The 26835-nt window shown below is 37.5% G+C and overlaps 1 protein-coding gene across 1 annotated transcript in view; it reads right to left on the minus strand.

The window, feature by feature from the left end:
* Positions 1–3594: 3594 nt before the first annotated feature.
* Positions 3595–26835, minus strand: part of LOC137002736 (NACHT, LRR and PYD domains-containing protein 3-like) — a 28262-nt gene continuing 5021 nt past the window's right edge. Inside the window, exons 6-11 of the mRNA XM_067362577.1 lie at positions 25513–25686; positions 23726–23899; positions 23114–23287; positions 22021–22194; positions 8811–8857; positions 3595–4127 (exon numbers count right to left, since the gene is read on the minus strand). Coding sequence (XP_067218678.1) covers positions 3595–4127; positions 8811–8857; positions 22021–22194; positions 23114–23287; positions 23726–23899; positions 25513–25686 — 1276 coding nt within the window. The remainder of the gene's footprint in view (positions 4128–8810; positions 8858–22020; positions 22195–23113; positions 23288–23725; positions 23900–25512; positions 25687–26835) is intronic.

The raw sequence follows: 26835 nt of genomic DNA on the forward strand, positions 1-26835 counted from the left end.
GGACGCCTCTACCACCGGAGTGGGAGCGGTACTTTCGCAGCAGCAGGGGACACCAAGTAGGCTCCATCCATGCGCCTTCTTCTCCCGCAAGCTCAACCCAGCGGAGGTCAACTATGACATCGGTGACAGAGAACTTCTAGCTGTGAAGTTGGCTTTGGAAGAGTGGAGGCATTGGCTGGAGGGAGCCAAACATCCGTTTTTGGTCCTTACTGACCATAAGAACCTAGAATATCTCCGTGCTGCTAAAAGACTCCTATCTCCTATCGTCCAGGTTCAAAGAACGTGAAAGCTGATGCCCTCTCCCGTCTCCATGCTCCAGAAGAAAGGTCCGAAGAACCTGAGCCGATCATTCCAAGTTCCCTCATTGTCAGTCCTATCACGTGGTCGGAGGAGACCATACCCTCCTCCAATGCCTCCACGAACCCTCCGCCGGGTTGGCCACCAGGCTTGCTCTACATCACCCGGTCACGACGCACTCCAACCATCCATTCAGCCCACACGTCACTTGGCACTGGTCACCCGGGGGTCAATGAAACCCTCTCGTTGCTAAAAGAACGCTTCTGGTGGCCAAACATGGCAGTGGATGTCAGAAGGTACGTGCAGGGCTGCAGGGAGTGCGCCATCTCGAAGAGCCCACGCCATCTACCATCCGGCAAGCTCCATCCTCTGCCTGTTCCAAATCGACCCTGGTCACACCTAGGAGTCGATTTCATCACCGACCTTCCAGCATCTGATGGAAATACCTGCATCCTTGTAATCATCGATCATTTCTCCAAGTCATGTCGTCTAATCCCACTGAAAGGCTTAACTACTGCAATGGAAACTGCTGAGCTGCTATTCAACCATGTATTCCAGTACTTCGGAATTCCTGAAGATATTGTGTCCGATAGAGGACCGCAGTTCATAGTCTCGAGTGTGGAAAGCCTTCCATTCGCTCCTAGGTGTGGCCGTCAGTCTGACTTCTGGATACCACCCTCAGTCGAACAGGCAGACGGAAAGGAAGATCCAGGAGATCGGCCGCTTCCTCCGTACCTTCTGTCACGGCCACCAGAACTCTTGGAACCAGTACTTGGGTTGGGCCGAGTACGCGCAGAACTCCCTACGGCAACCGACTACAGGACTCACTCCTTTCCAGTGCATACTCGGTTACCAACCCCCACTGTTCCCCGGGGCAGCTGCTGAACCCCGCCTTCCACTCATCCTGGAGGACGGCGCAGCATACGAGGTTCACGAGATCTTGGACTCCCGGCGCCGTGGTGGTCAACTGGAGTACCTCGTGGACTGGGAAGGCTATGGCCCTGAAGAACGTTCCTGGGTTCCAAGAAACGACATCCTCGTTCCTAAACTGCTTCAAACCTTCCACGACAGCCACCCTGACCGACCTGCCCCGCGTGGAAGAGGATGTCCACCACAACGTCGGGGTCCTCGGCCCTCAGGAGCGGGCCGTGGAGGGGGGGTACTGTCACAGACACGTCAGGCTCCAACATCCACCAATCACAGCGCACTCAATCACCGGAGTACTGATCACCGCCACCTGCACGTCATTATCACACTCATCAGCACCACTACAAAGAGCACTCACACACAGCACTCCATGTCCGGTCTCGTTCGCAGATACTCACATTGATGCTTACCTCAAAGGACTCCCTGATCTTTACTTACCTGTCTCCTGTGCATCCCGTTCTCCCAGTGTGTTCCTTGTCCATGTGTGAGTGCTCCTTTGTCTCCAGCTCCAGCGATTCCAAAGACTCATTCATCTGAAAACAGAAAGGACTGTAACTATCTCTATTCATCTCTATCATCAACATCTTTACCATCACTTCACCTCTGCACTGCTGTTTCTGCTCACTGGTTCAAATAAAGATTACTTACTTGTACATCTCTGTGTCCGACCCCTCTGTAACGTAACAATTATGAATTATTAAATTAATTATTAAACTGATCCTGAGCAAAAAATAAAAATAAATAAAAATAAAACGTAGAAAGTTAAAATGTCAAATAAATCCAGAAACGTTTACTGCATGAAAAGTAAATGATTTTAATTTATGCGTCACATATAAATCCGCCAAATCATCTAATTGTGTTTTTGTCAGGAACAGTTGTGGTGCATTGAGAGTTGAAGCGCGCAGAGACAATCGGCAGTGGAATGTTACGGATGATTATATTTCATCCGCACACACGGAAACACAAGCAGTTCTGCGCGTTCATATTTTTTTCACAATTGTTTTAGTGTGTGCACAAGCATAAAACTAATGTGCCATTTATGAAATTGCTTCATGTTGCGTTAATGACAGATAATGTCACGTAAAAGAAAATAAAAACATTCTTGATATTTAAAGTTGCATCTAATGGTTTTATTTCTTCAAAAACTTTTCTTCAAAAAAGTTTAATGCACGTTCATGTTGTAATAGCAACAGGCCGTTTCACGCTTATTTTCACACACCACTTACTGTGTCTATATTAATAATTTTGTTGGCGATTCACAGTCTTTTATTCTATATAATTTGTGCAGTCATTAGTAGTTGTCATTAATAATGTCTGCGCGCTTATAGCTGTACTTGTAACAGTATAGAGAGAACACAAAGTAACCCCAGTTTTACGTAGTCTGTATATAGTGGTGGCGAAACATGCCCAGCGACAGCGACTTGGTTCCTGCATTCAATATACATATAAATCTGTTCCCATTGTCATCAATGATGTTCACTGGATAAGTAAGTTACTGGTATTCTGGGGCTGTCGGTAAAAGGCATATTCTAAAGCTGTAACTTTATTTATAAAGATTACTTTATTGTCTATTTGAAGCACACAATAATGATGCCATTAGCACACACTACAAGTTAATTTGGAATGCTATTGCAGATATAAAATCACTAAAAGTTTATCAGTATAATAATAATTTATGTTCAACACTCTTACAATGTAATTGAATTGCAATTCTAATGTCACCAAAATACATTTAAGTTTATGTTGAGTGAATTCTGCATTTCAAAACTTAAATACAAGAGCATATTTAAAGTGTACTAAACTTGGAATAATTCCACTTTAGCACAAACAAGTATATTTAATACAACTTTAGTTGAACTTAAGCACTGCTTTTTGACAACTAAAATGCATTTAGTACAAAATGAGTTGTTCCAGACTTTGCAGACTTTAAGTATACCAATTTATAGCATGCCACAAGTACATTTAATTATACTAAAGTACATACAAATAAATCGTGCTTAAGTGAAAAGTTTTTTCACTAAGGCATGTTCTTCATGAATCATGTTTGTGAAAGACACTTTTCAACTGAAGGTAATTTTGACAGTAATAATAGAGATTAATGAGACACTACAATAAAAACTGATTTCCATCTACAGTAGAGGCTGAGAAAAGAACAGATACACACACACTCATCATGACTCTCTCTCTCTCTGTCTCTCACACACACACACACACACACTGATCTGTCTACAGTATATTAGGATTTATCACACATTTATTCTGACATGATATTTCAGGATTAATGTAATAAAGAGACTCTATAACATCTCACTGTTACTGATTCATCATGAGCTCAAAGCATTATGGGTAGAATCTCTACAGTCTGATTCATCAACACAGTTTCACTGATGATTCATAACCAACATAAAACCCAGGATAGAGCGGTTGGGTGAATGTGGTCTGGACTGTGTGGATGAGGATCATTGTGTCTCCAGAGACACTGTAGAAGGACAGAGTTCCTGCACTGTGATCCACATACACTCCTGTTCTCCTGTTGATGGGCTTTACAGGGAGAAGAGTCTTTATGTTATTGTGCATGAATGAGTATCTGTCAGGAGAGCAGATAAAACTCCAGGACTGATCATTATATCCAAACCAACACTCATCACACCCTCTCTTCCTGCGGATGCTCTTATATGACACTGATATTGACACATCTCCGCTCCACTCAATCTCCCAGTAACAACGTTGACCACTCACACTCTCTCTACACAACACCTGAGGATTCAACCAATGATCAAATCTGTCTGGATGATCAGGATACGACTGAAGCTCTGTTCGAGTGTTAGTAATCACGGTGTTCCTCTCAGACAGATGGAGGTTTTCATTCACTGTGTTCAGATTCAGAGTGAACTGATGGGAATCTGAAGATAAAACATAAAACATATCACAATCAGGAATGATCAATCTGTCCCATCTTTTAATCACTTCTATTAATTACTTCTACACTGTAAAATGATTTTTCACATCTTATTAAATTAATTAGTTAAAACCACACAATTATGAACATTTTGTCCTAATTTAATTGTGTAAAATTCACTTAAATATGTAAAACTGAAGTTCATCCATTAGTGTTGAATGAACTGAAACTGGGCAGTGGCTTTTTAGTTCCCAGCATGCTTTGCAATCGTCTGGATCCATTACAGAAACTTTCTATCTTAAGTTCAGATCTGACAAATTAATTTAGGATTTTTCACAAATTTGTATAACAGAAGCAAATCTGAACTTGATTTAGGATTATTATCCTATCTTACAGAATCTCATCTGTAGTTCAGAAATCTTAAAGATCCATCAGTTCTGCTCAACTCTCAGGTCTGTTACCAATCAACCAATGATGTGCTTGATAGAAAAAGTTGAGATAATATTGATAGAAAAGGCAAATCACTGTATTTCATGTAGTCTGTGTCACGGGCACACAAGAACAAGATGTAGAGATCCAGTTGCAGCATTAGCATTTATTGGGGAATCCAGAAACGTAAATCCAAAACAGGCAAGGGGTCAAAATCCAGATAATCCAGACCACAAAACAATAGTGATGGCCGATTGCGAAACACTGCTTCATGAAGCTCCGAAGCTTCAGAGAATCTTTTGTTTCGAATCAGTGATTCGGAGCGTGTATCAAACTGCCAAAGTCACGTGATTTTAGTAAACGAGGCTTCATAACGTCATCACTGTTTCGAGACATTTCAAAACAGTTCGAAATTTCAATGGTTCACCGGTAGAGGGCGATGATAAAGTGAACCCATGAATCATGCAGATTCACTAAGAAATATAACAAGTGTCTAGGGCTTTACCCTATGGTTTTACCTGATCTCCAATCAGTTTTATACATTTGTAGATGTTTTAATTATACATTAGAATAATTAAAATTAATAATGGTAGTTATTAATCTCTTATTGGCCTGTTTAGCTTGAGCCATGGAACAGAGAAACAAGCCTTTAAAATTGATAAAAGAACATATTATACAGACACTCTATATTTAATCTTATTAGATGATTAGTTAATGGACTATATGCACGGGTTACTTCCTGGTTGTGGTTAAGCCAGCTCGAGCACTTCCGGTGAACTGTTAGCTGTTCATTCTGTAGTCGTTGTACATCGACACAAAACCATCTATGGTTGACTTTTTAATGTTGTATTTATATTTTAATGCAGTTATTACATTTACCTAATTTGCCAATAAACCAGTTTTATTGATTGCAATAAAGACGAAGCTATTGGGACTATTTAAAAATGCCCTGTCTGTAATTAGACACGCACACACATTTTTTCCCCAGCACTTCAAATGTTATTTTTAATGCGATGACCACAAACATTATTTGTTCATCCTTCTGAGATTGTCCCCATTGTAAAACCGAACGTTTAAAAATGTAGGAAATTTAACATTTGATAGAAAACACTTATTTAAAAATAAAAAAAGACAGTAATTAGCACTTTAACCAGCAGGTGGCGGCAAAGTAGCATTTATTTGCGCACATATCAGCCATTTCCTCTAAACGTTTTTCACTTCGTTTTTGACTAAATATTAAACATTATAAAATAACTAGGTTTGAAAAAACATTTTGTCAATGTGAAGTATGAAATACTCACAAAATCTTATGAAAAACAATAACTTGTATTGTGAATTACACAGAAAGCGAGCACCGTGCTCTCTCTTTATAATCACAGCAGCTGTCAGTCAGTGCAGTGCAAGATCAATGATTTCAGCACACTTGTGAAAACACACATTTTATTCAATTAATCTAACTAAAGTGCACAATAAATATTTAATTTTTGAAGCTTTTTTTAACATAAAAGTGTGAAAACTAATGGTCGAATTGAATTTAGCCGAGGAGGAACATTGAGTTACGTCTTTATTTATTTATTTTTTATGCTGTCTTACGTTTGAATAACTAAATTAATGCTATGCCTGACTATTTAAGTGACTATATTCTGATTATAAACTAAGTATTACACTACTGATGCTCAACACACCAGCAAATTACATCTCACCGGAAGTTTTCGAGCTGGCTTATATTAATGCGGAAGTTCTAAAGAACGCTCCGTGCATATAGTCCATTCCATTTAATTGATTTTACTTTAAATAAAAATTTTGTAATACATTTGTTAAAGGGTATTTTTAATGCATGTTTGGCCTGGGTTTTTTTTCTTGCACTGTTCTGACCACTAGGGGTCACCGTGGAGACGGTGTCAGATTGTTTCGAAGCCTCGAATCATCACGGCACATTTGATTCAACTGCTTCAGTGTTTCATGAAGCCTCGATCTGCCCATCACTACAAAACAACAAGCCAGAGATACAAAACAGTGCACGTAACAAATACAACAAACCACAACCAAGGACAGACACAACTGAGTATAAACAGACAGACACTAATGATGAAACACAAAACAGCTGAGTGCAATGAGTGGGATAATGAGTCCAGGAGTGAGTATGGGAATTGTAGTCCAAGGGGTGAAAACAAGAGTCCAGGATGGAGTGCCCTCTAGTGGCTGACTAGGGCACTCTCACTAGTGATCATGACATTAGCCCTCCTCAAAGGAGCGGCTACCAGACGCTCCACCAGACAACAAAACAAAAAACACCAAAACTCAGGAGGGAGGTGGACAGGAGGAGGATCAGGGGGAGGGATGGTGGGCCAGGACCAGAGCCCCCAACCGAAGGCCAGGGGGGAGCCGGTGGAACAGACCACGGGGGCTCTAAGAGGGTCGGGGTCCTGGCTGAATGCCAGGGCGGCACTGGAGGAACTGACCAGGGGGGTTCCCTGGGGTCTGGAGTCCTGGGCAGGGCTGGCGGCCTGGGCGGCGGCAGGGCAAGGCGCTTGGAGAACCCACAGACAACCTCTAGAGTGGTCTCCAGGCCTTGTCGGACGGAGGAAGCCCTTTTCCTCCTTCTCCTCCGCTTATGAGGGTGAGGCGGTGGCTCACCCAACATGGATTCACTGGCTAGGGCGGACTCGCTGGCTGGAGCGGGCTCTGGGGCGGACTCGCTGGCTGGAGTGGCCCCCAGGCCTTGAAGGATGGAAGAGGCCTTCTTCCTTCTCCCTTTACCGGAGTGAAGCTGAGGCTCAGTGCCCACCTCCTCTGAAGACTCTGGAGTGGACTTACAGGCAGGAACGGGCTCTGGCTGAGCGTGGGTTGCCCAACGGCTTCTGTGGGAGAGATAATGGACAAAGTGCCAAAAATCCAGGATCTGGAGCCCCTCCAACTCCCACTGAGGCAGAGGGTCGTCGAGGCATCCGTTAAATACCCCTTTAAGCGCCTCATCATTGTACCGCAGCCCTCTTGAAAATGTCCAGAAAAACTGGGCAAAACACCCTACCTCTCTCCCCTCCTGTCGCAGAGCCACCACTGCCCGAACTAGAGCCATCCGCTCTCCAATGGAGGCTGGGGGACTAATCCGAATACTCATGCTGCTGGATCTAGTATTTACGGTGGTTTGTTCTGTCACAGGCACACAAGAACAAGATGTAGAGATCCAGTTGCAGCATTAGCATTTATTGGGGAATCCAGAAACGTAAATCCAAAACAGGCAAGGGGTCAAAATCCAGAAAATCCAGATAATCCAGACCACAAAACAACAAGCCAGAGATACAAAACAGTGCACGTAACAAATACAACAAACCACAACCAAGGACAGACACAACTGAGTATAAATAGACAGACACTAATGATGAAACACAAAACAGCTGAGAGCAATGAGTGGGATAATGAGTCCAGGAGTGAGTATGGGAATTGTAGTCCAAGGGGTGAAAACAAGAGTCCATGATGGAGTGCCCTCTAGTGGCTGACTAGGGCACTCTCACTAGTGATCATGACAGTCTGTAATTATTTATTAGTGTCTTTTTTTCACAGTGATGAAAAACCCCTTTAAAAACAATATTTTTAAAGTTAACACCTAATTCATGCAAGACATTGATATCACTTTCATGAGTTTCTCAGTGAATTAATATTTTACTTCCATTAAAATTCCTCAAAACTATTAAAAAGTTCAAAAACATATTTAAAGAGAAAAAAGCTTTGTCCTTAATTCATGGGATCCAGGCTTTAAAGCTATTTTTTTTTTAATTATCCTTTTTATTTGCATTCTGCAGTTTCCCACAAGAACACCTAGCTGCAGATTGGGGGCGGGGCTGCATGTGTCGCCCCGCCCCACACATACTCTGATTGGCTCAGTCGTCTTTAGGAATAAATGATAGAAAATGTGTTCATAGTTGGTCTACAGTAAGTCAGAGCAGTGCATGGACTGATGAGTGAATGTCATCAATCCAGTAAGAAAACTATAAAAGATAGTGTTAATAATCTTAAAATTATGCCTTTCCAGAGCTCAAGGACGCTTTACAGTACATGTTGTATCACTGTGGTAATTTTAACCACCGACTCTTCACATCCTCATCCTTTGGGAGTGTTTACAAAGAGAATTTGCTTTTGCTGAGCAGAAAACAGCATCTTCTCAACATGTACATGTATACAACATTAACCAGTTACAGTGTTTGAGGGCAGGACAAAGTGGGTGAGTGAGTGAGTGTGTGTGTGTGTATAGACTTACATTTGTGCATTCCTGCTCTAATCCAGATCTCTCCTCCATGATCCACACTAGAAAACACACACAGTGTCACATTCACACACAGATGATTTCTGAGGTATTTTTTTAATTTTTGATTAAAATTCATCAAAATGGTAGTGAATATTTAGGTGGAATTAGGTGGAAATGTCCTAACAGTAGGAAAACACAAGCGTATACTTTGCACTTGGGACAACCCTTGTTGTGTTTTTATATTTACACATTAACTGTTGTTTTCTTCTCAATTTAGATGCTGGAACAAAAAACATTCAGGCCACAACATCGAAGTGGAAGCTTCTATTAAATCATGACTCTGTAATGCTGGAGACTGTGAAGATGGAAAGAGGAGAAGATCCAGAAGTTCAGAGATCATGCAGAGATCTACTGATGTATCCCAGAGGATTGATTTATGGTCTATTTAATGTTCTGATGCAGTTAGAATTGGTCATTGTTCTGTTTTATAAAACATTTCATTATATTCTATCGTTCAATAATTCTATAGTGTCAGCAAGATTTTTGTTTTGGGAAAAGAAAAACATGTATACAGCAAGGATGCATTAAATTGATCAAAGATTATGTTCATGTAAATAATGTGTTTGGATAATACTTGAGACATGCAAGTTAAATTATTTATTACTTTAAAATTTATTCTCTTTCTATTGTAGACCAAAACACACATACACAAACCCATATATATTCCTGTGTATATATGCGCAATGTGTTGTGTTCAGCCTGGATGAAAATTAGCATTGTGTTAAGAACAAATAATCCTACTTTAGATGAAGCTGATTGGATTACTGTGTTTTGACTGACACCCCTTGAGGAGAGCTAGAAATCAGGCCTCACTCAATTCAGTCGCTTTTCGTTCTGACTACATTAAGTTGGGAATCTATTTTACTGATGAAGTCACAGGGTAGCCCTGACAAGTTTCTGTGCGTGTAAGAGAGAGCGTGTGTGTGTGTCAGTACTGTATGTGTGCTTTTGCTTAGGTGAAAGCTGGAGAAATTAGAGCTGTCATGATAACTGCAATATTGTAATACAGCAATACTGACAAGCCAACCGCAGAGGATGGCAAGTAGCTGCAAAAGGCTATCCACAAGGCTATTCCACTCTTGTTTTACACTTTACACTTTCATGTTTGTGTAATTATTTAAATATAAATTAATAATGATAACAAGAATGAAGGGTGCACTTTTTTCCACCAGCTGTCTCTTTTTTACTTTATTAAAGTAACTCACTTTTATGTTGTTTTAGAACGTGATCATGTGTTGTTGAGCCGCTGAGGAATGTGCTACAATATGACATCACATTAGATCAGGCCCAGCCCATTTCTGCCAACAGACTCCGCCCTATTAGCTTAGCTCCTCCCCTGAGTGAGCTGTACACAGTCCGCCATGTTTATCTTTTTAATGTTTTATCATTTAACAGCAGAAATCAAATTTGAAATGTATTACTAAAGTTATTCAATCAGGAACAGCATTTATAGCAGTAGGTTACGATATATTACGCTGCTGTCACTTTAATACACAGATCTAATATACACATGTGATTTCTTTCCCTGCTGTTTACAGACATAACCAGAGTTGGGCAAGTTACTTCAAATATATAATACATTTGATAGTAATTACTTACATTACTGTCTCTGAGTTGTAATGTGCTACACTACTTTTTTTTAACTTAAATTTTTTGAGATAGCTTAACTTAATTTAAATATATTAATATAATTCACTAATTGTATTATTAATATGTTATTAATACCTCTCTACATATTCTGCGATTGTTTCAGAGCAGCCCATGTCATTTCTCATCACACTGTGTGAAATACAGACTGAATGGCAACTCAAAACACTCCACCGCATCAGTAACATAGTATACGCCAGGGGCAGCATTAGGGGTGGGCTAAGGGGGGTGGGCTAAGGGGGCTGGATCCCCAAATGTTTTTCCAAAAGCCCAGAATCTTTCAGGTTTGAGGCTCCTTAACAGTGCTGTCAAAATATGATTTTTCTAAACATATCTCTCTATTAAAATATGTTAAACAGTTCAATACCGCTTTTCTACAGTATCCATACACCTGCAGCGCTTTCTCTCTCTTCTCTCCAACAGTGAGTTCACGCACACTGCAGTTTTTCAGAGCCACGCCTCCTGTCATTCACTCAGAGCAGAGCCACGCCTCCTGTCACTCACTCAGAGCAGCGGCATGCCACGAGATGCTCTTTTGGTCTGTTTGAAGGGTTTTTGTTATGATATAACAACTAATATGACAATTTGGCACATTTGTCAGCTAAACATTCATTCAGTCCCATTAATTACCCTATGCTGCCATTGTTTCGTAATGAACCGAAAATTTAAAACATACATAGCCTAAATGTCTCTAACATTGTATTTTGCCAACAAACTAAAATCGAAACAGTGATATGGCTTAGTGACATTATAAAACGGCAAAATGCCCCCGGACCCCCCTAGAGGACGTACACAAAACATAGTTCTACAAATTCCACTGGGAAATAATGTACATTTAATGAACTTTACTCAACAATACTAAAAGTTCCTTTCATGTCAGTCAAGCTGTTAACAGAAAATTTTAATGTCATCGGACAAAACTGATTTGGGCTGAATGTTTACAATGTCTGGCTCCGCCCCTGCTATACGCCAACTACATCTCTCAGTTGACAAAGAAAACCAGTGCCACTAAAAAGGTTTTGATGGATGACAATTGTAATGAAGGTAAAGATGATTACAGTGACGTACAGGAGTTGTACACTAGGCATGTGCGAGTCCGTTATTACTGATGCACAAACAAACCATGTATGTGCGCTCGCGGCTCACTGATATTCCTGCATCTGTTGCTTTGTCTTGCCCACACTCTCGTCCAGCACATTCTTTCTCTTTTCTCTTCTCCGACCCTAAAGCTCTCTCGGTTATCTTAGTGTTAGCGTGGCATCGGTCCAGGTGTTTTTTCAAGTGCTATTTCTCGAAAGTTCCTTCAGTGCAGCACATAGATTGCAATATTGCACTTGACTATTACGTTCTTGTACGTTTCTCTGAAAATAATGGGAGTAGCTTGTAATACTCACATTGAGCGTAATGTTTCCCTCTACCAAACAACCTGACTTGCTCGAATGTAACTAGGCCTTATACTGTATCTGGTAACTATTGTGCACTAGCACCCTCAAGCGGCTCCTAGTGGAATTACCCTTGACCCAGACATCCCTCTTAATGTGGCCTGGTAACGTTTAGACTGTTACAAGCTATGTCCATCTAAATGTAAAATCCGTCTCTGCAATCATCTCAACCATCGAATTCCAGCAGCAGGAAATAGACATCAGCTGATTTTTTCTCTGGTGCTGGAATGTCTTGCGGTGTTGGTAAAAAATAACACCACTTAATTTCAAAATGTGTTGTTGTACTGTGCATTACTGAGATTGTAACAAGTATAATATTAGCCAAATTTAATTTTATGCGTTACTCCCAACACTGGACATAACCAACGGTGTTTATGTGAATTTTGCATAACCTTCTGTGTATTTGACAGTTTAAACACAAGACGAGAAAGATAAGTTAGTTTAATACTAACGAGACGTGCCGTCTGACAGACAGCTTTGTGTGTGTGTGCTTCAGATGTGTGCACTTGTTACACACAGAAGGGGATGGAGACACAGGTTAATAGTATAAGATGTTTACTGAACAACCAGAGAGTTATTGCAGAGTGCAGGTAAGTGAATGCAGATAAAGTTCTTAGCAGATAGCTATCAAGGCAGTGATACTTGTCTTGATCTTCACTCCAGGTTAAGGCAAATGCAGGCAGACGTGGAACAATGGAGACAGGGACCCACATGGAAAGAACCTATATGTGGATATATGCGCATATATGAAACCTATATGCAGTGTATATGCACATATATGTTGCATATATGCGTATATATGCCACATATAGGCAAAATTGAGGTGCATATATGTGCATATACAGGAAATATAGGTCTCCTGTATTGCTTCTTCATATCCACATATAAGCCCTATACATACAAGATATGTCTTCTATATAGTGGCAGGATCTGGTCATTTTGTAGCTCATATCTCATTTTTGACTGTCATACATGATGCCTAGCTCATATTTTCTATTATTAAGGCAAAAACTAAGAATTAACGAAAAAAAATATGCAAGAACTTATGTATGTGCGAATGTAGCAGTTATGTATTTAGACAATTATTTTGTGATTCCACTTGCCATGACCATATTTGGGGTTTCCTGCCGCCATGCTGACTTGGGGTGTTGACGCACTTTGCTGCTTCCCAGTCTGCATGAGACATCACAGCGGTAGGTCGCACAAAGTTTTTGCGGTGATTCAATTAAGGCCATGTTTCATGTAACAGCTGAATTCACATGATATATTTGTATGATTGTAATCCAAAACCCCTCTGTGATGTACATTCAGATGTTTCGTTGATTATTTTTCTTTACTTAAGTTACTTTTAATATCTCTCTTTCTCAGCGTTGTGCGTTGCTGCCGCATGCTGTTTGTATGCTGCACAAGTCCTCATATATTGCCATTTGTGTTATACAGAATAAAGTGAGGACCTGATGGCAAGATTTTTCGCAGTCTGTCTTTGATTACGACACAACGCAGAAAACGCACCGCTACACGAACACGTGAAATTGGTCCCACATGGAAAAAACCTATATAAACATATATGTTTCAATATAGGTTTTGATATAGGTTTTACATATATGTGACATATATAAAATTGGCCGTTTTCCTATATTATGTGTACATATATGTACATATATGGGTGTATATATATATATATATATATATATATATATATATATATATAATATATATATATATATAATATATATATGTGTACATATATGTGTGCATATATGTGTACATATGTGTGTGCATATATGGACATATATGTACATATAATATAGGAAAACGGCCAATTTTATATATGTCACATATATGTAAAACCTATATCAAAACCTATATTGAAACATATATGTTTATATAGGTTTTTTCCATGTGGGAATAAGCAAATGTTACTCAGCTCTTTTTACAAACAACACTGAGCGCACTGTAGGCCAATTACAATCTCTGACGATATCAAGCATTCTGTCATGTCGCAATCCCTCGCGCAGCATCGGATTCGCGAGCGCGCGCAGAGTTGGGCTCATTCCAGCCGCGGGTGCGCTGATGCGGTTATTTTTACTGATTTAAAATACATCGAACACACACATCGAATTCACAGTTCAGTCTTTTTGAAATTGTAGGTTTTGCTTGTCAAGTACTTTACTACAGAGCAAACAGGAAGGCTGCCCATCTCGCTCATTAACAGCAAACTGATTCTTCCATTCTTCTTACCTTTACTGCTGATGCTGCAACTCTTCTTGTTTGCATGTGTTCATTTTATGTTCCACATTTAGTTTTTCTCCTTTAAAGGATTAGTTCACTTTTAAATAAACTTTTCCTGATAATTTACTCACCCCAATGTCATCCAAGATGTCCATGTCTTTCTTTCTTCAGTCGAAAAGAAATTCAAGTTTTTGATGAAAACATTCCAGGATTTTTCTCCTTATAGTAGACTTCAATGGGCACCAAACGGTTGAAGGTCAAAATTAGTTTCACTGCAGCTTCAAATTGTTCAACACGATCCCAGATTAGACATAAGGGTCTTATCTAGTGTAACCATCGCTCTTTTTCTGAAAAAAATTGAAAATTATATAAGTTTTAACCAGAAATGCTCATCTTGAACTAGCTCTCTTCTTCTTCTTCTTTATTAGAATTCCAGCAGTGTAGACGCTGCTAAGCATATTACTGCCCTCCACAGGCCAAAGTTTTAACTAATTGTTATATACTATTGAACTAGCATATTGCATATAAAAATGAGTTCAAGCTTTGACCTGTGGAGGGCAGTAATATGCTTAGCAGCGTCTACAATGCTGGAATTCAAATAGAGGAGAAGAAGAGAGCTAGTTCAAAATGAGGATTTAAGGTTAAAACTTATATAATTTTCAATTTTTTTCAGAAAATTAGCAATAATTTCACTAGATAAGACCCTTATTTCTCATCTGGAATCGTGTAGAACAATTTGAAGCTGCAGTGAAACTAATTTTGACCTTCAACTGTTTGGTGCCCATTGAAGTCTACTATATGGAGAAAAATCCTGGAATATTTTCATCAAAAACTTTAATTTCTTTTCGACTGAAGAAAGAAAGACATGGACATCTTGGATGACATGGGGGTGAGTAAATTATCAGGAAAAGTTTATTTAAATGTGAACTAATCCTTTAATAACAAATTTGACCATTTTGAGACTTACATTTTTTTGAATTCTTCCTAAGCGCGCACTTGTGTTTTTTTCGTTAACTGAGTGATTGCGTCATTAGCCTACATTGCCTGATGTATGAAAATAATAAATACTCACCAAAATTATTTTATATGACAAATAAAGCATTATAGCTCATTTATATTTATTTAATTCACTTTAATTTAAATTTTAAAACAAAAATAAATTGTATGCTATAATTTTAATCGTCATATCACTCCGCATTTACATTCGTGACGGGCCGCAGGTTGAGAACCACTGCTCCACACCCATTCAAACGCTTACTGCGGTGAAGTGTCGCGTGACTCGCGCCCAATTACGTCAAAAGTATACACTCACTGGATGTCATGGCAACTGAATCACGGAGTAAAACTTTAAATATCTCGCCTTCACTTTAATTTCGGACCATCTCCAAAAAGACATAAAACACTAAACAAATGATTTGACATGCGTTTATCAAAGTAGGAAATCCAGACTTTTAATCCCTTACACAAAATGACTGCTGTTGAAATATGAAATGGAGGCGGGTCTGGATTGAATTCCCTCCGGGTCCGGATCCGGACCGCAGTCCGGACTTTGAGAAGTGCTGCTATAGTTGCTATCTGAAAAACGCTCGGTTCAAGTTATAGTGGCAATTAGGAACAAACTGTTCTTAAGCTGTAGTTGCCATTGGAAAACATTCTTTCTTAAAGCTATATTTACTATTGGGAAGTGGGAACACACTGTTCTTAAAGCTATAGTTTCCATTGGAAAACACACAGTCTTAAAGCTATAGTTGCATTGGAAAAACGTTTGTTCTGGAAGCTTGCTTTCAATGCTTCTAGTGTCATTTCTGCTACTATAAACACATGCTGCAGTAAGTTTATTCAGGTATATGCTATAAGCTGCTTTTTTTAGACTTTATGCTTTATTCTTCTTATGCTATTCAAGCATAGTGCATATTGCATACTATTTTATGCATTAGGCAACTGGATATGCTTCCTTGACCAGATTGCCACTAGTTAAAACTAGTCTGTGACTTTCAACATGCTTGTTGTATCAGATTTGCTGCCACTAGGGGTGTAAGCTTTCCCATTAGAGAAGAAAAGCCCATCCGAATTAGGATTGCAACATGCTTGTTGCAATAAAGGCTCAGTAACATGTTTGTTACTATTGCTGATTCATTTTTTGGCAGCATGCTTGCTGGCAAGGTGCACAACACTCAATTGGCAACACATTTGTTGCTATGCGCTTAGCAACATGCTTGTTGCAAGAATCATACCACCTCTGGCTGGATCATTTATGATGCTATGAGCAATTCACAGCTGTCCGCATTAATCATGCTCGCTTAAGGCTGCTAATTTACCTTCATCATTTATTACGGTTGGGGATGATTATTTTGGGGGAACTGTTTTATTGCTAAAGTTCTTTATCATTAATAATCTTTGACGATAGTGGTCTGACAGAAATATTGTTACTTGCAGAGTTATTACCACACAGCAATATCACACAGAGAAAAGTTTAAGGAATAAACAAAGGTAGTTTAACTCTGCTACTGGACACATGCACCAGATAAGTCTGAACGGGTTTAACTTGCGCATGTGTGAGGAAGCAATTTTGTATAGTAATTGCGATATAGATGATAATCAAAACCAAGCAGATGTTAGTATTTGGCAGAGTATGCAAGGCAGGCAAGAACTGTGAATTCTGGATTATTCTGGATAGGGGGCAGGGAGCAGCAACTCATTTGCATTTAAAGACACATGCATGAAAACATCATGTTCTTCCTTGCACTCAAAATGGGTATTTACAACATGCATAATAAATGCTTTCCTGTATGCTCAGTGGTTAGAGCATGGCACTAGCAATGCCAAGGTCATGGGTTCGATCCCAGGGATTGCACATACTCAGATACAAATGTATAGTATAATGCAATGTAAGTCGCTTTGGATAAAAGCGTCTGCCAAATGCATAAATGTAAATGATCTGTGGTTTATTTTAAAACTTCACAGACACATTCTGGGGACATCTTTGACTTAAATGATATCTTGTAAAAAAAAAAAAAAAAAAAAAATAATAATAATAATAATAAAAAGACTGTTCTAGAGACCAGCCCTCCCACAGGACCCGACGCAACAGAGTGTGGTGTGAGACAAGATTTGATAGTGAAGTGCGGGTGTGGGCAGTAAGGTACTTGTGTGTGTGTGTGTGGTTGTGGGACAATACAATTATTCACAGTACTCCCACAAAATAGAAATATCTAAAAATAAAACCTACAAATCAACTGTTATTCATCTGTTGCACTAAAGCAACAAGAACTAAAATAAAATAAAAACGATTTACAGGTGCAAGCATAAGCAGATTTTCTATTTATAACATGTTTTTGCAACGTTGAGCAATGTAGCCAATCACAGACATATCTGTTGATTTCTTGAACACAATGGCCAATCAGATGTATTTAAGTTAGAATCCACTCACTGCTCAAAAACGCCATAGTTTTTGCTCAGTGCTGCATTTTATTTTCTAATTACCTAATTGTTTTTATGAATTTATATGATCGAAAAACACAGTTCAAGTCAAGATGCATTATCCAAAAGCTAATTTATGAAAATCTTACAAACATCAATCACGTCACAACAGTCACACAGTCAGTTTTGTAACGTTAAATAGTTGAGAAAGGCAACGTGTGTGTAACAGTATTTTGGGCACATAAACTCTTAAAGTGACAGCAGTCAAATATTCCTGCTGCTGTCTTTCATGTTAATCAAAGAGCAAATATAAAACTTATAAAAATATAAAATATAAAACTTTGCATTGAAAAAAAGTTGATTTTCGTATATGTTGTCAATTATAGTTCTTATAGAAAAATGCAATCGGTGCATCTCTAATTTCTTCTAATAAATAGAGAGAATGTTCCCCTCTTGTGTGTCTGACCTGTTGTGGTATGTTAGCCATGATGTGGGGATGTATTATTAATTAATTTGTTAAAAGAGTGTTCCCCTTGTGTGTCTGACCCAGTCATTGGTCTGATCTACCCTGTTATTGTTACACAAATAAATGATTACTGAGTAAACCTGCCAAGTCTTTTTTATACAAGGAAAGTTTTCATCTATATAGATGACTTGACCTATTCTGCTACAGTGGCATAACAGATTGACAGCAGAGTATATCTTTGTAATTTTTGAATTTCATGTTATTCTGTTCATTCTATCATATTTGATAGTGGTCCTCTGAATGTTTTTCATTGGTGGAAAGATTCATACAGCCAGCTTCATTGATTATAACAAAGTTATAATCTGAGATTGCAGTAAACTGAGATGTCAGTTTTTTAGGGATTATAAAGGGAGAGCTCTTTGTGCACATTCTGCCATGCCAAACCATGCATGCATAGCCTATGTTTGCTTTTTATGTTAAATTAACAGTGGTTTGTGAATGTTGATGCTTTAACTCCCTGAGGTCCGAAAACGCGCCAACGCGTTTTGCAGGATTTTTTTCACATTGCAGCAAAACAGACTTAAAATACTCTGTCATTTCTTGTCATAGAGACATAAGTAATATATCAATTGAAACTATAGAATGTCTTCTTTTATTTATGTACGCTCAGAGTAAAAACACAATGTTGTGCTTTTTGTAAAATAAAGAAAACTAACATGATGCGTGATCTCTCCTCTCCCTCTGAACGAAGTCCAATCTGATAGTTCTCGGACAATGAACTGTAACTTATGAATACTAATGACAAAAAAAATTACACTTATGTCTAAAGAAACGTTGAAATGTCAGGTTTTAAATCGTTCAAGTCAAATTGAAAACAAACATTCTGTGTTTATGCAATCTGTATGAAAAGAGAGCCATGTCAGAAGTCCGAGATTCAGCTCATTACCCGCTAATGCGGCCACACCCACGGAGCCAGCGCTATTCAGACGCAAATTCAGAGGCAATACATGTATACATCGTCTCAATCATGTATTTATTGTCTTGAAAAGTGTTTATCTGGATGTTAAAGCCATGGTTAGCGATCTCTAGAAGACATGCCGTTAGTTCCTAGTTCCTTTTCTTCTTTATATGAATTTGTGGCCTGAAGGTGTACAGAGAGCGCCCTCCGGCTGCAAGTATGAATTGAAAACACCATTCCTGAAATGTCCTCTTCTTCTTTATATGAATTTGTGGCCTAAAGGTGTACAGAGCGCCCTCCGGCTGCAAGTATGAATTGAAAACACAGTTTCCAGCACTCATAGTGATGACAATAAATATTACTTATATATTAGTTTACATAAATATATAAGAATCCATCAATATTTCTCCAAATGTGCATGCTTTTAAGCTAAAAGCCTATACGAAATGCCATAGAGGTAACATAATTGTTCAGACACTTTGCATCACAGAAATACATTATATTTTAAAGAATATAATAAAATACCATTATTTTAAATTGTAATAATATTTCACAGTATTGCTGTTTATGATGAGCTGAGACATTATTATAGAGGGTTTTTTTCACAGCCTACCTGACTGAAAGGCCTCATTAATATGCAAGTCATTTCAGGTCATTATTATGTGATTCTTTTGTCTTCTCAGGTGTAAATGGCCCATTATTCATGAAAATTCACGCCTCCACGCATACTGTGTTTCTTGACAAAAAGTGTCTTACAAAAACTAAATCAATATATTGTTTTATATGAAGGAGTAGGCAGCATAATTTTTACATAATTCTGAAGCAAAAACTCTAGTCTACATCCTCCAATACGCAGAAGTCTTGTGAACACAGATTTAATATACTTTTTTTGGCCTTATTTCAGTGACTTAAGTTTTTTGTTTTTTCAATAACCACGCATAAACATTATTCCTTCAAAAATACAAACATGTACATACATGTTCCTCACATATTATTGTAGCCTAGTTTGTGTTGAATACAGTGTAATGACACTTTTGTCATTTATATGTTTATGAACAACTGAAAAAAGCACAAATGTCAGGGCATGTCAAAACTTCTCCAAGCCCCAAATCAGCCTCAGACTCCAGAGGGTTAAACCAAATAATTTATAGGAAGTGTTATAATTTGTGGCTAGGCGACACTTACTTTGGGAGAAAATAACATACCCATCCCTCTCAGGTCTCTACTCTTACCTACTCAATACTCTGTATTGTGACACCTTCCTTTCCTTCACAGCGGAGCATTTTCATTCATCCCAAACCCAAACTTAACATTAAAATCAGCTGAATAAGTGAGTGTTGTAAAATGCAGTCTACTGCTGCTAATCTGCGGGACATGGTTGATATTAAACAGTGTTATTAAAAGCTCATTAAGCCGCCAAAGAGACGCTGTTCACTAAGCGGCCACCTGTATACAGGTAAAGTATACTGTGGGCTTCAGATACGTGTATTTTTTTGTTGGTTTTGTTTGTAATTAGTTTTTCTTTGTTCTTATTTTATTGACTGTTTACTTGTCTTCTGTAGCCGTTTTGAAGACTTTTTACTTGCATTAATTAATCTGGTATTAGTTTTTGCTTAAGTATGGATAATTGTGAAATTTCACTGACATTTAAAATTACTCATATCATGAAATAAGACTTTGATCATATCACCCACCAATAATCGCATTAAATAATAATAAATTTTAATATTGACCAAAGTAATCGTGATTATGATTTTTGCCATAATCGAGCAGCTCTACTAAATAGACAGAGTATACATGTATATTGTATATATTTATATTGTATATATAAATATTTTATATAAAAATATAATATATTTTTTTATAAATATATACATTCAGTGTGTGTGTGTATTTATATATACATACTAAATATACACAGTACACATACAGATATATTTTGTAAACACAAACTTTATTTTGGATGCTATTAATCGTGATTAATCATTTGACAGCACTAATAGTGATATATTGTACAAACTCAACATAGTGCCCAGCCCTAGTAGTATTCTTTCAACATTTAAAAGTATTTCCCATGAAGGGCATCAACACTAGTCAACACATTGAATCAATGCCTTTGGTCTCTATGAAGTGAAGCTTCATCTTAAGTGTTACCCCAGTGATGCATTGCTTGTTGGTTGAGCCTTGTAAAGAGGCATACATAATTGCATACACTATTTCACATTTGAACTTCTTACGAAAACTTTTCCCCCTCATTCACAACATGTATGCACACAAATTTGTTCTTACAAACCATGTCCATATAAGGGCTTCCCAAACACTCTTTTCTTTTGTCACTCTCAGCAAACATAACGCTTTCTAAGGATGTGTTCACACAGCAATGTCCTCAAGCCATCCACCACCAAGAGTATGTGATTTTCACATTTTTTCGTAAATTTAGAATTAATTTTAAAGCAAATGTTACTGATGAATCATGATTTGTTTGTAAAAACGTCCATATGCAGATTCACACAAATTTTTGAATACACATGCTTAGTGAATGAGATCCCTTGTTTCATTCATAAATGAATCAGCATTTTTATTATAAATATTGTGATGTTAAGCCACACAAAATCCCTGAAAAGGGAAATTCCTTCCTAGGAGAATGTGTGTGCTTTCCACAGAAAATAAAACATATTTTTGTGGTAAAATCATGAAAATAATTTGTAATTTTTTTCCTGTTGTATGTTAGATTATTTGCTTGATCATTTTCTTTATGGGTTTTATGGGTTGTTTTGTTGTAGGTTGTAAGGACAGTTGATATAACTTTTCAATATTTCTGCAAAGTTAAAACTGTAAAAGCGGTCAAGACCTGCTTAGAACAACTGTAACTGTGTGTTTACTGGAAAATAATTGCACACCTTAGAATGTTGGTCAACCAATCATATTCAAGCATTGAATATCTCTGTAGTATAACTAAAGCTAAGCTTGTTACAAAACTCCTCCAGCTTGACTTACTTGAGTTTGTCCAGTCTGTAGTTTGGATGGTTGAGTTTTTCAGAGAGCAGCTTGACTCCTGAATCTCCTGGGTGATTGTAGCTCAGATCCAGCTCTCTCAGGTGTGAGGGGTTTGAACTCAGAGCTGAAGAAACATAACCACAGCCTTCCTCTGTCACCATACAGCCAGAGAGCCTACAAACACACACAGCAACAGCAAACATAATATTAGTTTGACAATTGGATCAGTCACTATCACACACTGACCTGTGCAGTTTGCATGTGCAGTTGTTTTCTGATGATTCAGTCACAAAATGATGTGACTGTTTAACCATTAAATATTGTTTAACCATTTAAAAAAAAAAAAAAAAAAAAAAACTTAAATAACCTCCTGTAATTTCCAGTGGCTACATTTTATTTTAAATTTCATTGTTTTCAATTGAAAATACAGTTTCCATGATTCATTCAATTTTAAATTTAATTTGATGACACAAAAAATATTTACAAATCCTCTGAGGGAATGTGTGCATATTTTACAATAAAACATTATTTACAAATAGTTCAAATGCAGTGAATTCTAGTTGCTAATAAATTATTTAAACCTTTAAAAACTTCATTAAATAACTTTTAATTTAAAATAAGCTTTTATTTTAGCAGGAAACCAGGGAGCTGATAACAAACAAACAGTGACACACCTTAATGCTTCACAATTGCTTAGAAGATATATAAACAGTTCTCATTAGAAAATTGGAAAATTGTTTGGCAGATATTGTTTTTTTTTGTTTGTTTTTTTTTCAAATCCACTAGATGGTGTTACCAGTTTGTATGTAAGAAGCAATCCATGCATTAAATGCATTTATTTGAAACACAGCATTTTGCAGTATCTTTAGTAATTGTTTCAGGCCATGTCATGATTTCCATCATCCACTCATCTTCCCACCCTAAATGAAATTTTCAAGTCACTTATCAGGTTGGGAAATGCAGATATTATGGGGAAAAAATCACATTCCTGCAAATTTTGTTTTGTCTCTTGTTCTGATAATTTATTGAGAGCAATAAATCATTGAGAAAATTTAATATTAATTTTTTGTGGTTTCATGGAAAACCCATTTACCTCAGTATCTGCAGTTGACAGTTTGGACTCTTCAGTCCATCAGAAAGAAAATCCACTCCTGAATCCTGCAAGTCATTGTTACTCAGGTCTAGCTCTCCCAGGAACATGTTTGAGGAGTGTAGAGCTGAAGACAAACTCTCACAGGAATGAGTGGTGAGATTACAGAACTGTAGCCTGTGTAGAGTATAAAACAAACAGTGATATAATGGGTTTATCAGGCAGGGTTCTGAAGCACAGATGACTTTTGACTGTATCTTTGACTGTAGTGATGTAGCTGAGGCAATCACACAGCCACTAGATGGCACTACCAGTTTGTTTGTCAGAAGAAATCCATGCATTAAATAGATTTATTAGAAACACAGCATTTTGCAGTATCTTTAGTAATTGTTTCAGGCCATTTTCCATCATCATACTGTCCACTCATCGTCCCACCCTGAACAAATTTTTCGAGTCACTTATGAGGTTGGAAAATGCAGACATTATGTGGGGAAAAAATCATATTCCTGCAAATTTTGTTTCTACTCTTGTTCTGGCAATTCATTGAGAGCAGATGTTACATTTAGTGACAAAATGTAATGTTAATTTTTTGTGGTTTCATGGAAAACCATTTACCTCAGTATCTGCAGTTGACAGTTTGGACTCTTCAGTCCATCAGAAAGAAGCTTCACTCCTGAATCCTGCAGGTCATTGTTACTCAGGTCCAGCTCTCTCAGGAACATGTTTGAGGATATTAGAGCTGAGGACAAACTCTCACAGGAATGAGTGGTGAGATTACAGGACTGTAGCCTGTGTAGAGTACAAAACAAACAGTGATATAATGGGTTTATCAGGTAAGGTTCTGAAGAACAGATGACTTTTGACTGCAGTGATGCAGGTGAGGCAATCAAAACCATCCAATATATTCAATGATTACTGCATTTAAAAATGTAAGGCTATAAAACAAAATTAAAATGCCTTCCTTTAGATTATATAAGTGTAAAATGCTTCAATAATTCAGTTCCTTATAAAGCATCGAACCAGGACAGTTTTCCCACTATTTTATGTACAGATCAGATGATTCAGTCGATGATCCAGATTACCAAATCTGGATTACAAGTGCTCTGAATGGAACTACACATCATAATGTAGGCCACTAGTTATATAAAGCATAACAGGTGAAACGGTTATCATGGGGTAACTTGAAGGTTATTCCAACATCCTGTTACATTTTCAAGTCTAATGACTGATATTTTGTTGTGCACTACCAACGCTGTGATACTACAGCATGAAATCCAGCAGTATTGTGATAATCAGGAATGTAGAACAATGTTAAAAACATGCAAAGTGCAGAAGTTATTAACTACTGTAATATTTAGACTCACAGACATCAACAAACAGCACATGAAACTCATCAATGGGAACAATCAATTAAAAGATTTATGCTGCAATGCATGCTGGGTAATAGCACAGTACAAAACTCATTCATCTCTCCCAGAATGCTCTGCATCAAAAATAAGTTATGAAGCTAATTTCTTACTATTTTTTTGCTTTTATTTTTGATGTCGTTTTTCTTGTGACCTTTTTAAGAGCTTGTTTTGTGATGTTGAGTTGATCTGTTCATCTGGATATTTTGTTAATTGTCACCATTATTGAGGTTTGTATTATGAGTGTTTATATCTAAATGTGTAATGTTTGAAATATATTTGTACAAACGAGTCAAGTTTCTCATTTTAATGCATCACACTAATATTTTTTATCACAACAACTGCATTTAACAGATTTTCACATTTAATACCACTAACACTCTTCTATTTGCTTCATCATCAAACTACAAAACAGCACACACTAAATTCATTAATGTGATCATGTTTTGAAAGTGGATTGATTGTTGTCAGTGTTTCTTACTGAGCTGATCTGGATTTTTTAACCACCGACTGCAGCTTCTGAAGAACTTCCTCTAATGTATGTTGTTTTTCAATAAAATCTTTTAGATTGAAAATTTTGATTGATTGGATGACCAACTGATGAGGCACAACATTTCATATAATGGCCATCTGGGGTATGGTGGTAATTTTGGACCTTAGCTAAGATGCTAAGAGTGTCTCGCACACACCCACTAGATGGTGTTACCAGTTTGAGTGTCAGAAGAAATCCATGCATTAAATACATTTATTTGAAAGACAGCATTTTGAAGTATCTTTAGTAATTGTTTCAGGCCATGTCATGATTTCAATCATCCCACCCTAAACAAATTTTTCAAGTCACTTATCAGGTTGGAAAATGCAGACATTATGGGAAAAAAATCACATTCCTGCCAGTTTAGTTTTGTCACTTGTTCTGGAAATGTATTGAGAGCAGATGTCACATTTAGTGACAAAATTTAATGTTATTTTTTTGTGGTTTCATGGAAAAAAAATTACCTCAGTATCTGCAGTTGACAGTTTGGACTCTTCAGTCCATCAGAAAGAAGCTTCACTCCTGAATCCTGCAGGTCACTGTTACTCAGGTCCAGCTCTCCCAGAAGCATGTTTGAGGATTGTAGAACTAAAGACAAACTCTTACAGGAATGAGTGGTGAGATTACAGGACTGTAGCCTGTGTAGAGTACAAAACAAACAAACAGTGATATAATGGGTTTATCAGGTAGGGTTCTGAAGAACAGATGACTTTTGACTGTAACTTTGACTGTAGTGGTGTAGCTGAGGCAATCAAAACCATCAGATATACAGTATTCAATGATTATCGAATTAAAGAATTTAAAGCTATAAAACAAAATTTAAAGTCCTCCTTTAGATTATATAATCTATACTTATATAATCTAAAGGAGGACTTTAAATTTTGTTTTATAGCTTTAAATTCTTTAATCAGGTAGGGTTCTGAAGAACAGATGACTTTTGACTGTAACTTTGACTGAAGTGGTGTAGCTGAGGCAATCAAAACCATCAGATATACAGTATTCAATGATTATTGAATTAAAGAATTTAAAGCTATAAAACAAAATTTAAAGTCCTCCTTTAGATTATATAAGTGTAAAATTCTTCAATAATTCAACTCTTCATTGAACCAGGGCAGTTTTCCCACTATTTTATGTAGATCAGATGATTCAGTCAATGATCCAGATTACTAAATCTGGATTACCAGTGCTCTGAATGGAACTACATATCATAATGTAGGCCAGTAGTTAAAGAATAACAGGTAAAACAGTTATCATGGGGTAACTTGAAGGTTACTTTAACATGCTGTTATATTTTCAAGTCTGATGACTGATATTTTGTTGTGCACTACCAACCCTGTGATACTACAGCATGAATTCCATCAGAATTGTGATAATCAGGAATGTAGAACAATGTTAAAAACATGCAAAACGCAGAAGTTATTAACTACTGTATTATTTAGACTCACAGATATCAACAAACATCACATGAAACTCATCAGTGGTAACAATCAATTAAAAGCTTTATGCTGCAGTGCATAAAATAGCACAGTACAAATCTCATTAATGGCTCCCAGCATGCACTGCATCAATAATAATTTATGGAGCTAATATGTTTTACTATTTTCCGCTTTTATTTTTGCTGTCCTTTTTCTTGTGACTTTTTAACAGCCTGTTTTGTGATGTTGAGTTGGTCTGTTTATCTGAATTTTTTGTTGTCACCATTGTTGAGGTTTGTATGATGAGTGTTTATATCTAAATGTGTAATGTTTGAAAAAAGAAATTGTACAAATGAGTCACCTTGGTCCCCA

Source organism: Chanodichthys erythropterus, chromosome 16, assembly GCF_024489055.1.
Source record: "Chanodichthys erythropterus isolate Z2021 chromosome 16, ASM2448905v1, whole genome shotgun sequence".
Lineage (NCBI taxonomy): Eukaryota > Metazoa > Chordata > Actinopteri > Cypriniformes > Xenocyprididae > Chanodichthys > Chanodichthys erythropterus.